The 15,404-nt window shown below is 44.2% G+C and overlaps 1 protein-coding gene and 1 long non-coding RNA gene across 10 annotated transcripts in view; one reads left to right on the forward strand and one right to left on the reverse strand.

Annotated features, from left to right (window-relative positions):
- Positions 1-2,465, reverse strand: part of LOC118312495 (nuclear factor 1 X-type) — a 107,861-nt gene extending 105,396 nt beyond the window's left edge. For 2 of the 9 annotated variants that reach the window (XM_035637125.2, XM_035637126.2), the window contains exon 1: positions 1,531-2,174. In XM_035637125.2, coding sequence (XP_035493018.1) covers positions 1,531-1,533 — 3 coding nt within the window. In that variant the 5' untranslated portion in view covers positions 1,534-2,174. Of the gene's footprint in view, positions 1-1,530 lie in introns of all 9 variants that reach the window. The other 7 variants (XM_035637129.2, XM_035637127.2, XM_035637123.2 and 4 more) reach the window with 6 other exon arrangements.
- On the forward strand, positions 1,835-5,492 carry LOC118312502. Its single transcript, XR_004794237.1, has 2 exons — positions 1,835-1,972; positions 5,085-5,492. It is a non-coding gene; the product is annotated as an uncharacterized LOC118312502 (long non-coding RNA).
- The last annotated feature ends 9,912 nt before the right edge of the window (positions 5,493-15,404 follow it).

The raw sequence follows: 15,404 nt of genomic DNA on the forward strand, positions 1-15,404 counted from the left end.
CTTGCCAAAGGGCTGTTGAGGTGTTTTTTTCCTCTTTCTCTGTGTAACAACATTATTTTACACAGTGTAACTGTTTGGTCAGCTGCATTAAAATATATTATTGGTGCAATATATAGTTGTGATGTCTTGTTGATAAAAGTATGAATAATTTGTATGCTACGAGAAACCTGTTATTTACCTTAAAATAATTAAACAACTCGAAAAAAAACAAAGCCCAACAACGACATTTGCAAAACACAGGGCACAGACAAACCACCGATAGTGTGTTGATATGATAAAAGATCAGTTCCAATGTGGGTCACAATTACAGTACATTGTGATTTTGAATGTGAGGCCATTATAAATCAAATGCTTTGTTCCGCAAGATGATAGAGACTGTTTAATTTCAGAATATCATTTTATTGACATTACTCACCCAATGCGTCTGTTTTAATGGGCGATTAAGGTGAATTATTATTAAAGATAATTAGTTCATCATCATCATCCGAGCACATGCTTCTTCCCTTTAGATTTGCAGATCAACATCAAATGTTTTTGTATTAAGGCTGCGCACGCAATGAGGACTCGCAGCACTTGTTTTCAGTGCACAAGGCGGTGTGTGTGTGTGTGTGTGTGTGTGTGTCACCTCAGCTCACCTCTCCACCCCCTTGTAGTCGCTGTAAAGTGTCATCAACTACGCAAATGAAGTGCCCATTGATAAAAAGCTGCAGCCGCCTCAGACAGAGAAGACACAAGGTGCATGGCGATGCAGCAGAGCAGCCCCCCTGCACGGACACTCAGAACATCCTCATCCCGATAATGACAGCACTAAACACTGTGTCCATGTTCTGGCCTTTCACATCTCCCCTGTCTGTGGTCGTGTATTTCTTTCTGTTGGAGCTGCGGCAGCGCAGGAAAGAGAAGGCTCCACCTCGTCAATGGGTGACAGGGCCTCGACCAAAAAAAAGGGAAAAGATTCCGCCTGCACAGTGTTAAACCATCAGGCAGGACGCACTGATTTAAATTAAGAGAAAGATTTCTGGTGATAATATACCAGAAATATGCAAATTATGGCAAGGGAAGGCGGGAAAAGGTAGACACCCAAGACATGTAATACATACCTGGCTCTAAAATGTATACACAATGCATTGTTTGGGAGAAAGAAACACGGGACTACCGGCATATTAAATTTGTTTTTTAGGAATTTGGTCGGAGTGAGTTTACACAATTCATTATCTAATGTGGCAGGCAAGCAAGGTCAAGGTGCTTTGGTTTTACAGCTATACTCTCTCTCTCTCTCTCTCTCTCTCTCTCACACACACACACACACACACACACACAGGTGTGTCGTCTCCTGTCGTCTCGAACAAAGTTCTGATCTTTTACAAAATAATTTAACAAACCTAAAAGCGACCACAGGGATGCGCTTAAAAGGTGTGTGCGCGCGTGTGTGTGTGAGTGTGTGTGTGAGTGTGTGTAGATTATTTTCAGTCGTATAGTCTTCACCCTATAGACCAACAGAGGGGAACTATTGAGTTACACAGCACGTACCATTATAGCGTGGGGAGATGTGCCAACCCTCTCAATGCCCCATTTTCCTTTAAAAGTTCGGCTTCCAAAAAAGTGAGAGAGGGAGTGAGGGCTGAGGGAGGAAGACTTGGTCTCTTCGCTGTTGCCGGAAGCCAAAAAAGGACCTTTAAACAAGTCGGCCTTAGGCCCAGATAGAAAAAAAACTCGCTCTTTCAAAAGTGGGTCCACTCTGCGAGAGACAGGAGGAAAGGAGGACAGCAGCTCCGAGCCCTCCGTCTACGGCTGTTTGCTCTGAGATGCGCCCATGTCCAGCGGCGAGAAGTCAGCGAGACGTCTGCGTCAAAGTCCCGAGGTGCGTCCTTCAGCGGCTGAACTTGTCCAGGAGGTTGGGAGACGCCAAATACCTCCCCGAAATAGTATTAACAGAGCGATCAAATGAATGGACGGCAGTGGCTGATGCAATGTAAGTTTTTGTTCATATCATTTTTCCCTGTGCAGCCTTTGCAGTCGGGCAGCTTCTCGCTCCAAAACGTGTCCAAAAGCGGCTGTCTCTTGCGCCGCGCGTCCGATCTGTTTTACCCTCGTATCTCTCTCCCTCTCTCTCTGTCTCTCTCTCTCTCTCTCTCTCTCTGTCTCTCTCTCTCTCTCTCTCTCTCTCTCTCTCTCTTTCTCCTCTCGCTTGTTCCACACACAGACACACACACACACACACACACACACACGGTGTTGCACACAAACGGGGGGACACCCCGGGTCCCTCGCCGCCCTCCTCCTCAAAGCTGACGAGATGAAAGAGCAGCTCTCGTTTCGCTCTCTTCAGATCGCTGCAGCCTCGCCGGTAGCAGAATGCCTCCACAGCGCAGCGACCCGTCGTCGGTCCGGTCTGCGTGCGGAGCTGCGGGCGCCTCGGTGCGTAAAATGGAAGCTCGCCGTGCGCTCCGGCAGCGACGACACTTCCCTCCCCAAAAACTACCAGCCACTAAATAGCTCACCTCAACCGGAGTATGCCCTGTTTACACGCACACACAAACACACACACACACACACACACACACACACACGCTTGCGCGCACAAATGATAGACGGGGAATTGGGGCAGTTGTTTACGCTGACTGTGGGGGCCGATGCTTCAGCCGGCAGCGTCGAACTGGTGAATTATTAGGTGAATTATTAATAAAGCGAACGGTGTGCAGTCTGTCGCGGGGAGAGCGGCGCGGCCAGGGGAGCAGCTGGGGCTTTAGGAGCATTAGGAGGACCGGGGGCTAAATCACGGATGGCGGGGATTAGGTCTGCACCGGCTCCTACCTACCGCCTGCGCGTACTGACGGTTTGAGCGGTGGCACCGTGGACACTGACCGCGCGGGCACGACCCCGGGCTGCTCCGAAGATCTTCGTGTTGAAACCTGCACCAAAGATAAGGATGCAAAGAGGCACAATGGCCATTAAAAAAAGAAAGGAAGTCACTTAGTACAAGCGACCTCTTCATTTTAGTGTATCACATTCAGTAATTATACAGGCAGCATATAAAACTGTCAGTCATTATGGACCGAAAGGCATATCGCTTATATGGGCCTGTTCAGAGGGTCAGTGAGGGCAGGACTGTACACGAGTGTTGATTATGGTATGATGATGGTTGTTGTGATGGTATTTGCAGGTTTTAACTTTAAGGCTCTGTCAAACACTCCCCTCGCAACATTCCAGAGTCTCCCATGCAACAGAATGAAGTGAAGCAACAGGATTACATTTGACTGAGACACCACGTAGTGCCGACACATTATAAGTAATAAATGATTATCTGACTGTGGGGAAATAACACACAGACGCACATAAAAGCCTTTTTAAGAAAGTGTTCATTGGTTTCGAGGAGCAGATACCTGCAGCAGCAGCAGCAGCAGCCAGGCCCATCAGATCCGTCCCGGGATACAGAAAGACAAGAGTTCAACACATGTGGACATGGTCCGATTATTTGGGGGGGAAAAGGGGCCCAAAGGGAAGTTCAAAAAGTCAGCGGAGTTTCAAATTTAATAAAGCGAGTAATTTATGGGGGCTGCAGCCTGCGTGTCCTGAAACGAAGAGACGTTGGACCAGTCCGACCCCAGTGTGTCCAGCAGGACGTCTGTAGGGACGACGTGGCATGAACGACACAGCCTAAAAAAATGTGTCATTTGATATCATCAAACCCAAGAAACCAACAGTTTTAGAAAGCATGCTGCAACAAGAAACAAACACCTTGACACTGCACCTAGACGAGCTGTGATCAGATGTCTGGGTGTCCTGTCTCGTTTCATAATCATTGTGTCAGGCTTTGTTAAACAAATATTAAACGGTTGGTCAAAGTAAAGATAACAACATAAATCATTCGGTTGTTGCCAAATGTATGAATGTGCCCCTGATGATCGTTATTGTCCAGATACTAAATCAGTTCATTTCTGCCTGTAAAGGCTCCTGTAAAATCTCAGTCGTGCGTGTGTCGTCATCTGTCTTTTTTATTTCATTTTTTTTTTTTTAAATCAGACGTCTAATGACATTCCTCCAACATGACGGCTTATCAATAATTAAATGTTGACCTCCCCACACATTTGGCCACATCAATTATTCATCTGTAATTGAATTTGTGATTTCCTTTTTTGTGCGTGTTTCAGATTGATTTGGGATTCGGTTGAACAAGAGAGTGTCTGGGCTGAGACCACAGTGGAAAGTTTGTTATTTCATCACTGGAGGCCTCAGTGGGCCCTTTACTCGACTGCAATCTGTACTGTTTGCTGGTGTCTTAGTTTTGATGCTGTTTAATGTGGAAGCCTTTTCAAAACTGATTCTGTCAATTAGACTCTATCAAAAATATAACTAATGTTCCGTAGATCAAGCCTTATTATGCAGACTGAAACCTACCCAATATCTGATACAAGCCATTTTTTTGTGATGAAGTAATATATTTTATTCTATTATTTCGATTTAATTTTCAAAATCAGAAAAAAAATCTTCCTTCACCTATTTCATTTATTTGAAAAACAAAAAGGTGCCAGATACATGTCCATGTGCACAAATGTGAATTAACCTTTTTTGTGACACATGGTTAGAAAAAAACTCAACTTTTTGATTTTTTCCCCTATTGCCATTTTAAATGAAGCCTGTAACATAGGCGCGGATATAAGCTGCTGCAGAGACACATCAACAACGTTGGCAAGTTGAGCAGTCAGTTATAAATAATTATCAGAAGTGAGGTAAGGCTGAATGGAATGAAAATGAAAATAAAAATACAAATACCTTCACACATGGGCTGCAATTACAATATCAATCCGATGGCAGTCTAATAATAATAATAATGGTCATAAAATATAACAAAAACAACAACAACAATAACAAAATATATACAATAATATCAATAACAAAACAATAAATATACCTCGAATAATACTATACTAATAATAATACAATCAAAAATAACTTGAAATATCTGCCTCAAGCAGCAGTATAATTTTCATAGTTTATACCATGACCTTCTTAAATGCGTTTTTTTCATTTTGTTTGAATATCAATTCTCTTGTCTTTGTTTTTCTTTTTTCTTTTTTTTACAGATGCCGGTGGAAGCACCACACATGCCCGACGGCCTTGGAGAATGACCAGGCCATTGGAAAAAGACCAAAAGAGACCAAAAAAGAAAACCTGCCTCTAAACCCCAGATAATCCCTCGACATGACTTCTCTTTTCTTGACCCGTAATGAACGTACAAGAAACAGTGAGTACAGTGAGCGCACACCGTGCAGGGCTGCTGTCCACGAGTCTACAAGTCTCAGGTGAAAACATAGTTTCAGGAAAATGAAAATGATATCGACCAAAAAACGTGATATCTGTGGATCATCATCAACAAAAAAAGCTTTATTTTTTTAGTTGTTCAGTGTAAAATCGAAAACTGACGTTAATAAGCACAATCTGACAGACAGGTGCTTTATTGTTTATGTGAAAACCAATTCGCCTCTTATCAAACCAGTGCAAAGATTTTCCAAGAAGTACATTTTGAAAAAAATGGCCCACAAACAGGCCTTTTCTTTTCTAAATGTCTAAAAACTGCAGAGAAAAGTCAAACCTCTCATGAGATAATTTACCTCCAACACTCCTTTGTATTAAAACATTGCTGGGGGGGGGGGGGGGGGGGGGGGGGGGGAGACAAAGATGACGTCACGTCATAAAACAACTTCAAAATGTCATAAAATAAAATTCATGAGGAATTTCAAGAAAAAAGAGATGTTATAATAAAACAGAATTGCACCTGGACTACACATTGGTGCATTAAAAATGTTTAAATATGCAATAAAAGGTTGACAGTGGCCTTGATTCTCACAGTGTGGAATACAAATTATGTAGTTATTAAAACAAGTATAACTTCAATACATCGAGCCAAATTCTTTGAATTTGCTCATCACAAATCTGCACTCTGAATCATTAATGCTACATATGAGGAGATCCACTTTCATTTGTCTATTGATGTGGTTTATAATTCATATACTCCCCCCTCATGATGCTGATGCACCATATGCTTGTGGCAGCGTGACCTCGTTTGAATAAAACAATAATTCCCATGTTTTTCTTGAAATAATGCAAATAAATTAAAAAAGTTGGCCTCACTTCATTCTCCTTAAACTATATTGCTTATTGATTGTTGTATTTAGTGTTTGGAGGGTAGACAGTGATAAAACAACCCAAATTATTTTGTCATACACCCTTTATTTATTTAACTTATATTTATTAAAAAAATGGAGCCACCCACAGAAAAGTTAAGCTTTTGTTCTTTTTCAGCGTTTCTTGAGAAAAACCCAATAAAACTTTCAGACGAAAAAAGAAAAAGAAAAAAAAATCATTTTAGTTAATAGGTTCCAAAAGTTACAAAAACAAACAGCAGGAAATTTGCTTGCACTGACCCTGATCGTGTAAGGGAGCCTATGAGCGTCGGTCAGGCTGATCTTTCTGTTAATGAAAGCCCTGAGCGGTGTGTCTCACCACAGCCTCCTCTAACCAGTCATTACTGCAGACCACAATGACTCTGATACCACACTGGTTCAAGACCCGGCATTCTGTGGGCAACACGTTCCCCAGACCTCACCGAGCGGAGGGAGGAGAGAGGGGCATGATGTGGGCTCAGGCAGACAACGTTCACACAACTCCGACTTCTTCTTCTTCTTCTAAGTCCCAAAACTCTTGTCTGTAAACCCCCAGAAATGAATCAATCAAAAACTCGAAATTACAAGTTTTACATAAAACTGGAATAAGGCCTCGAGCCACGATGAAGACAAATGATTAGAGAAGATATCATGCAATAGACGTCTGTCGTCAGTGGACGGCATTGAAATCTTCACTTATCAAACATGGACTTGGCACCAACACCTGTTTACCAAAGGCTCAAAGGGGGAAAAAAGGACAAACCCGAATTGGAGTCTGCAAACTATAGGTGCACAACCTCATGAACTCAAATCAACAGGTATATCATTTCATAATTTTTTAATCAAAGACACATATTCAGGTGTATAATAAGGATACAGAAATAACAGAGAATAATCTGGCTGAAACACTTGTGTTATTATGTACCTGTATAGGAGGAACATGAAAGTGAATGCTTGCTCCCTAAATCACAACCGGTCAAATTTTTGCTTTTTATGTATTATTGCAAAGAGATGATATCTTCAAAAAGACATTTGTGAAACCTGACTCCCTGAGCTCACCCCATGCAGCTTCAGTGTTATTTACAATTTGCAGCTATTCTGTTTACATATTTATATTCACAGTCAAAGAAGCTGTCAGATCACACCCACTGGCAATAAGCAGAGTCACACACAAAGTCTACAACGCAGCACATAGATGTGGAAATTGAAATATTCAAAATTAGCGTCCAACAGAAAACATAGATACAGTAGAAAGGCCTCAGTCCTGCTGCCACTCCTCTGTGGCTGAAGCACCGTTCTCCTGCTCTCACTGTGCCTCTGCTTTGTAGTGAAGTCAGGGGAAAATGAAATGCTCTCTTCGCCTTACACAAAATATATTCTACGCCGAGACCATATATCAAACTCTGTGGAACTATTTCTTTTCCCCCTCTCTCTACAATCTTCATTCCACTCCCCGCTGAAAGAAATGGCCCGGAGAATTCTGCGTCTCCATGCGAGAAGTGCAACAAGCAGTGGAAAGCCCCCCCCCCCCAAAAAAGAAGAAGAAGAAGAAGAAAAAAACAAGGCTCTTTTTGTCTGCGGCAGGCCGAGGTTTTATCCCTGCGTTGCCGAGCGTTGTCTAGCATTACAAATCTCAGCCCTGACCTGGACGGACACAGGAGGGCTCTGCTGGCCCTGCTCGCTCTGCCTGCGTCCTCTACGCTCTGCCATGCAAATACACCCGAATGAGAGAGCAGCTGAGGCGGAGAGCGCTGGAGATGGAGGGGGGTGGGGAGAGATGGGAGGAAGGAAGGGAAATAAAGGAAGAATGAAGTGTAAAGAGGCAAATGAAGAAATGTATGTGGCAGTAGTAAGGGAAGGAAGGAAATAGTTGGTCTGGAGTAGTTGTGTATAGGGACACAAGGAGTGAGGTCTGTGTGTGTTTGTGTGCAAGAAAGGGAAGAGAGAGAGAGTGGGTGCCGAGCGGCCTTTGGAGGGGCGAGGAATGCCCGGCCCTGGCACAGCAGAATGGGACGGAGGGTGGAGTACGTTCACGTCGCCGCTGCCAGCCGAGCACATTCCCTCCACGGAGTCATGGAGACCTTTTAACCTATGGATTTTGAAAAAAGTTTCCTGGGAGGGTTCTGAGGAACAATAATGTAGAGGTCTTAAATTGTATTTTCGAATCAGTTTTTTTTAATTCAATGGTTGGTAGCAGAGACAGACAGCACAGTTAGCAAAATGTTTTTATTATGAGGTGTTTATATTGTCCTTCTGGATGGGTGCATTACACACACACACACATACACACACACACACACACACACACACACCAATAAAGGACATGTGTGGGGTGTGTGACTTGCTCAGCACTGTGGGATCTGACAATGTCATAAAATGTCTTCTAATTATTCAAAGCCAATTTTCTCACAATCCCTTGTCTGTTTGAATGAACTTTGTGTGACAAAGTTCATTTACCCAGGTGCATTTATTTTTGAATACTTGTATTGCTCTTGAGTATTTCTATATTTCATGCTTCTCTACCTTCTCCACTTCCTTTCAGAGTAAAGTGTGTACATGTATTTATTTTCACTCCACTGCATTATGACGGGATTACAAAGAAAGACATTTTTCTTTGTTGCAGCTCAATAGTTAAAACTAGCTGCATCTCCAACAAATATTATTATGAAATTATACAAAAATTTCATCAGCAATAGTAATTCAGTCATAATCAATATATAATAATGTAACACTGATCTGATTCTGTTATACGATGAATTTACTTTAGATATTTTACATTTGGCTAATGGTACTAAATTGAAATAGTCTCTTTGCTATTTTGACTTTCAAGTTAAGAATCTGAATATGTCTCCCACCACTTTAAAGAAATGACTGATTATGATGTGATGTGATATAAAATACGGTTTGTCAAAGTATGCATTTGACAGTGAGAGGTCAGCAACAAGGGTTATGAGCCAGAGTCAAACCAGTCCGATCAGGAGATGGAGACGTGACGAGCTGTTTGTGTTTCTGAAAGGAGATCTCATCTTTCCAAGAATACTGCTGCGACGAGTGTAAGTGTGCGTCTTTGTGTCTTCTAGTGAGTGCAATGGTTTATCAGTGGCTGACATTAGGCTCAGTTTTGATAACACACACACACACACACACACACACACACACAGTTTAACTCATGGGGCATAAGCTCTGTTGTGAGTCAGATATTTTGTGTGTGCATGAACGTGGATCACTGACAATGACAACAATGATCTTATTGTTAATTTGATGTGGAGCTGAATTATTGGGTCAATTTATTGACCAACAGAAAATTGACCTGCAATTATTTGATAATTGTCATTTTCAAGCAAAAATTACAAATATTTGCTGGCTTGATTTTTTTGACTATCTTATTATTATAAAATTGTTTTCTATCTTGGGAATTTGACTGCTGACTGGTTAACAAGCGATTTAATGAAAGTGAGAAATTATGGATTTTTTGTTTGTTTTTTTGCACATATGACTAAAGAAAAAAACAGATTAATGGCCAGATTGATCATTAATGAACCCCAATTAGTTTGGGCTATAATAGCAATAATACTAATAATATGAATATTACTAGTACTACTACTGCTACTACTACTACTAATAATAATAATAATTCACTCAATTACAGTAGGTCCTCGCATTGACTTTGTCAGTGGAGTTTGGGCCCTAATTATGATAAATATTGTTGTCCATAGGAAAACAATCTCCTCTCAAGGACACACAATGGCACTGGACACACTGCAGTTAGTATCTGTGTGAACGTGTGTTTGAAGCGAGCAGTTCCCCCCTCACATCTTCCCTCTTTGTGTCGCACACGGTAAGTAAACGTGACCCGATGTGAGGTCTCCACATCTCCACCCAGCCTGCGAGCGGCGACACACTCAGCACCGGGCGTCTGCACCGAGAGGATTTGTTCTGGGCCGGGCAGGTCAGCGGCGGGTGCACTATAAAAGTTAGTTAGTTTTATGTCTATGTGAAGGGGGGGTTGAATGGAGGTTGTGTGTGTGTGTGTGTGTGTGTGTGCGCGCTCCCCCAGGAGAAAAGAGGACTCCTAATCTGTTTTCCTGGCTCTTCTTTAAAGGGAGAGCAAGACACACTAGAGGCTCCCTCTGATCTGCTGCCCCATCCATCCCTCACTTTCTATCTCTCTCTCTCTCTCCTCCATCTCTCCTTTCCTCGCTTCCATCATCTGTCTCTCGTTCCCTCTGCTTTTAGCCCTCGTTTTCTCGGCCCCCCGTCCCTATGCTCCCTCATCTGTTGTGTTGGCCCGCTCCGGTCTTTGTATGGCGACAGCCCCCATCTCCAGATACTGCCTAAGAGCTCTGATTCCACTTAATCACTCAGTTTTTTATTAGTTTTCCCTCACAGGGTATTTTGTGTTCTGAATTGTGTTTATCTATTATGCTGTTTCAGATTTATTGCTTTAGGAGGCAGACTGTGTGGCACACTACCCGCCAATATGGTACACGATGCTGTGATCTCTCTACGTCTGCGCCTCTTTATGCCTGTCTGCTTTCATCCCTTCAAAATTAAATGAACAAACACACAAGTTGGATGCTGTGCCACACTCACTCACAACTCCTCTCCTACTTTTTGTCTTCTTTTTTTCCCTTATTCTTTTTTGTTTTATTGGGCGCGTCAGGCAACCAAATTCATCGATTTAGAGAACAGTGAAGTTCACAGTATGTGCCACCAGTTTCTCGGACGGTACGCTACGCTCAATCTGGCATCTTTTTTCCTCTCGCTTCACTTTTCTAGTTTCCAATTTTTTTTTTAACTCACAGGTATGGCTTTCTTTCTTTGAATTCATTTTCAATTATTTGTGGGGTAGTTATAGAGGCCGAGTAGAGACTGTGTGCCACCATTAAATCACACTTATAAAAAAAAGGCAAAACTATATTGTTTATTATTCATTCATTGTTTGAGCGGCGGTGCAAATTTTCAAAAGACCAACACGAACGCTTGAGGTAATTTTGTTGCCACGGCTTTCCACTGCAGTCTGAAGCGCCTATTTCTACTGAATGGGACATGGCATGCATACTGAAAATATTTTGCCCCCAAAATGGCGGCACACCATCCTGGCCCTCCATTTTGTTTTGTCACTGGATCGAGTCTGGATCCTGCACCTGACTTGTTGGACCAGTGTTTGCATTTGAAAATACCCTCTCTCTATGCTCTGCTGTTACTATGCATCTCTCTCCTGGTTACTGGTCACAACGAGTGTCGATGACCCACTGCACCAATCGGAGTGGGCCTTCTCACTTACGTTCCCTCCTTCTCGGTTCAGCTTCCAGGGGCTTCCTGTGAGCGTGGGTGTGTGGGGGGGGGACATGGGCGCTGGCCATCACCTTAACCAAATTTGAACCAGACACAGACAGATAGAAGGAGAGACAGAAACAATGAGTGAGTGAGAATTCAATAAAGAGTTATGATTATGTATTGATAATCAAGACAAAGCTGGAAACACGATGGCCGTATGAACCACGAGAGCATGCTTTAAAAAAAAGGAAAAAAAGAAAACAATGAATATTCATGACCCTGTCCCTCCCATCCAAATTCAGCACCCTCCCTCCCTTCCCACCCAAATCCTCCCTCCTCCTCCTCCTCCTCCTCCTCACTTCCTCTCCCCTCCATTGGGTGGCAACACTTGGTAGGGCACATGGTGAGACAGCTGTTGCAGGGCAACATGGGCATCTGTGGTGCTGTGGAGAGGAGATAGGGTGTGGGGAGTGTTTTTAGGAGGCGCACACAGCATCAAGAGATGGAGATAGTGTCCTGTCTCGCCCTTTGCATACATATGTGCTCGTGTTTGAGTGTGACCTAAAGTTTCAGACATTATTATTGGGTCGATGGGAAAAGGTGAAGAGGTTTTTTTAGGGACAAACAAGAGAGAAAATGAGAGTAAAAGGACGGAAAAAAAGAGGAGGCATCGCTTCTTCTTCTGTCTATGAACAGCTGAGGTAGTGCCTTCAACTTCTAAATCACACACACACTCACACACACACACACGCACAAACACACACACACACGCACAAACACACACACACACACACATACACACGCACACACACATGCAAACACGCGCACACACACACACACACACACCCCACCTCCCTCGCTCTGCACCTTTCTCTTCAGAGGGAATGGGCATTTTCCCAGGGTTATTATCACATGCCAGGTGCCCCCCCCCCCCCCCCCCCCCCCCCCCCCCCCCAAAAAGCCCCCCACTTCATATACACATAAATAAACACACACACACACACACACACACACACACATCTCACCCCCACCTATCTTTTCGCTTGTTCCTCTCCCTCTCCCTCTCCCCTCCGCTCTCCCAGCACCTACCACACACCCTTGCACCCTTGCCATTTCTCTCTCCCCCAAAGCGCCAGCGCACACACACACACACGCGTGCTCACACACGCACACATACACACTCACGCAGCTATCTAGGGCACCAGAAGGCCCGGGCAACGCCAAGGCAGAGGCTGCCCACTTTGGCACGACTAGGTGGGGCTGTGTGTGTGTGTGTGTGTGTGTGTGTGTGAGTGTGAGTGTGTGTGTGTGTGTGTGTGTGTGTGTGTGTGTATGTGTGTGTGTGTGAGTGTGTGTGTGTGTGTGTGTATGCGCGTGCGTGTGTGACAGTACTGGCCCAGCTCTGTGCGGACAAAGCCAGCCCTTTAAACTGTGTCAAGGCTCCAGATGCTGGGACAGACTCAGATTAACACAAGCGTTTATATGCAGACACGTACGCACAAACAGACACACACAAAATAGTCTGTCGGACCATATATTGCATCATACTTCAAATACCTTGGTATGACATGATTTGACCAAAGCCCAAGTGAGTCTTACGTTAAAAAATAAAGAGTGAAACAGACAAAGAAAAGACGGTGAGTATACGGCTTCAATATTTATCATCAACAAATTCACAAAGCAGCATGATATCAGCTTCCCTCCACACCTACGAACCCGCTTTTATGGCATTAATACATTTTGTGGATCACACACTGAAATGTATGAGATGCGATACAAAGGTATCAGAGATCCTATGGCGAACCAACAGAACCTGGCAGTGCTCTGAGATGACGCGCTGATGCCAACGCAGCACCTCTGAGAGTGGACTTGGATTAGGCAGACAGAGAAAAGGACCATGGAGACCTGACATACACACACACCCCAGTGTCCGTACACTAGCCCTTTAGCAGCATGCCACTACCCTGAGGGCAGATGAATGCACACAAATGTGAAAAGACACACACAAATACCAACCAAGCGTCCACCTACTGCTTCTTTAGTGGCATGCCACTGCCCTTAGGGTTAACAGATCTGCACACACACACACACACACACACAAGCATGGACATTCAACGGGTGATTTTGAAATCATGGCAACTGAACGCAGCTGACGTGAATGATAACGAGAGATGACGTGAATGATAATGAATGACAAATACAGTCCCCGGCAAAGTATAAAGGCTACTGACTGCTAATTAGCAGTATGCGTGTGTGTTGTCCAAGAGTGTGTGTGTGAAGAGAAAGAGTGAGTGATTGTTTTCTTCCAGTGATCAGCATCACTTTCTCTCTCTCTCTCTCTCTCTCTCTCTCTCTCTCTCTCTCTCTCTCTCTCTCTCTCTCTCTCTCTCAGTGTCTTGCTGAGCAGTAGTTGTGGTTCCAGTTATGGAGTGTTTGCCATAGCAGGGAGTTGCCTTGGCACCGTGCCCTAATTTAGGGGAATTAAAAAGCACTAGACAGGCCCCTTTGTGGCACCGTGCGCCCGCTTTAATCTCCCCACGCCTCAGCGGGCTCCCACAGCACCAGGAGTGGGCACGGTGCCCACATGACCCCAGGCAATATGGAAATCGCCACCAAAAATCCAAACTGAGCACCGAGCCCTGCCCCTGGTGCACAGTGTACACAGTACACACAAGACATGTGCAAAGAGATGCTATCACACACACACACACACACACACACACACACACACACACACACACAGTCTGGTGCAAGATGAGCGACACTAAACTCATAGCGCAAGCCAGCCTGTAATCACACACAGTCACACTAACATGTATGATTGAGGCTGTTCACACATGTACATAATTATTCCACTGAAATACTCACATGCAAATACACACATAGGTGTTTTGGAGGGTCGCAGGGGCATGAAATGAAATACTCCGGCTGTTGTCCCTGCTGGCACATGCCAGCATGTACACAAAGACACACACACACACACACACACACACACACATTCACTTTTCCATTCACCCCGAAGTTGGTGTACATTCTCTTTGAAGTGTAGGTGTGTGTGATGCTTGTCATGAGGTCATCCATCAGGGCTAATGAAACTGGCAGACCCTGACACTGTCTCACTGGGCAGCACCGCTGGCGCCGCGAGCTAACTCAAGGAGAAATGGGCCTGATTTAATTACACAGTGAGGGCACACACACACACACACACACACACACACACACACACAGAAGTTTGCACACACTCAGGTACATTACCATGAGTAAAAATGCAATAACATACACAAATACACACATTAAGAGCCAAATGTTAGAAAGCATGGTCGCACGCACACACACACACGCACGCACACACACACACACACACACACGGGCTCACAGCCCTCCTTCAGATATTGCCCATTAGCACTCCTTGCCAACACCATGTAATGCCAGCTTGCACACCGCTGCAACCTTCTAAAGTAGATGAAAGAGTGTGAGCTCAACGTCGATGTTAGTGACGAACAGAACTCACTGCACCATCAGAGTATCAATAAGTTAAGCTGAACACATCTCTACAGCGAATCTAACCGACGCCACCATCAGCAAGCTAGTTGCCCTTCTTCCTCACTGCAGGTTCACAATGTTCCCTCTCCTAAAACAAAGACCCACTTTGGGCCTGGAACAGGACGCACCCCCCCCCCCTCGTTCTCTGTCCCTGTCCATTTGTCTCCCTACTGGTTTCACTTAATAAGCTTCAAACGTCTCTGGGCAACGTGGCTTTCCCCAAAAAGTTACCATGGCATTTTTTTGGCACACAGCATCTTCCCTCTTGCTGAGGATATGGGGTTGCCATGACATCGGTAGGCACCTTATAAAGCATACAATGTGTGTGTGTGTGTGTGTGTGTGTGTGTGTGTGTGTGTGTGTGTGTGTGTGTGTGTGTGTGTGTGCGTGCGTGTGTGTTTGTGGTGGACATATTAT

This window comes from Scophthalmus maximus, chromosome 8 (assembly GCF_022379125.1).
Source record: "Scophthalmus maximus strain ysfricsl-2021 chromosome 8, ASM2237912v1, whole genome shotgun sequence".
NCBI classification, from domain to species: domain Eukaryota; kingdom Metazoa; phylum Chordata; class Actinopteri; order Pleuronectiformes; family Scophthalmidae; genus Scophthalmus; species Scophthalmus maximus.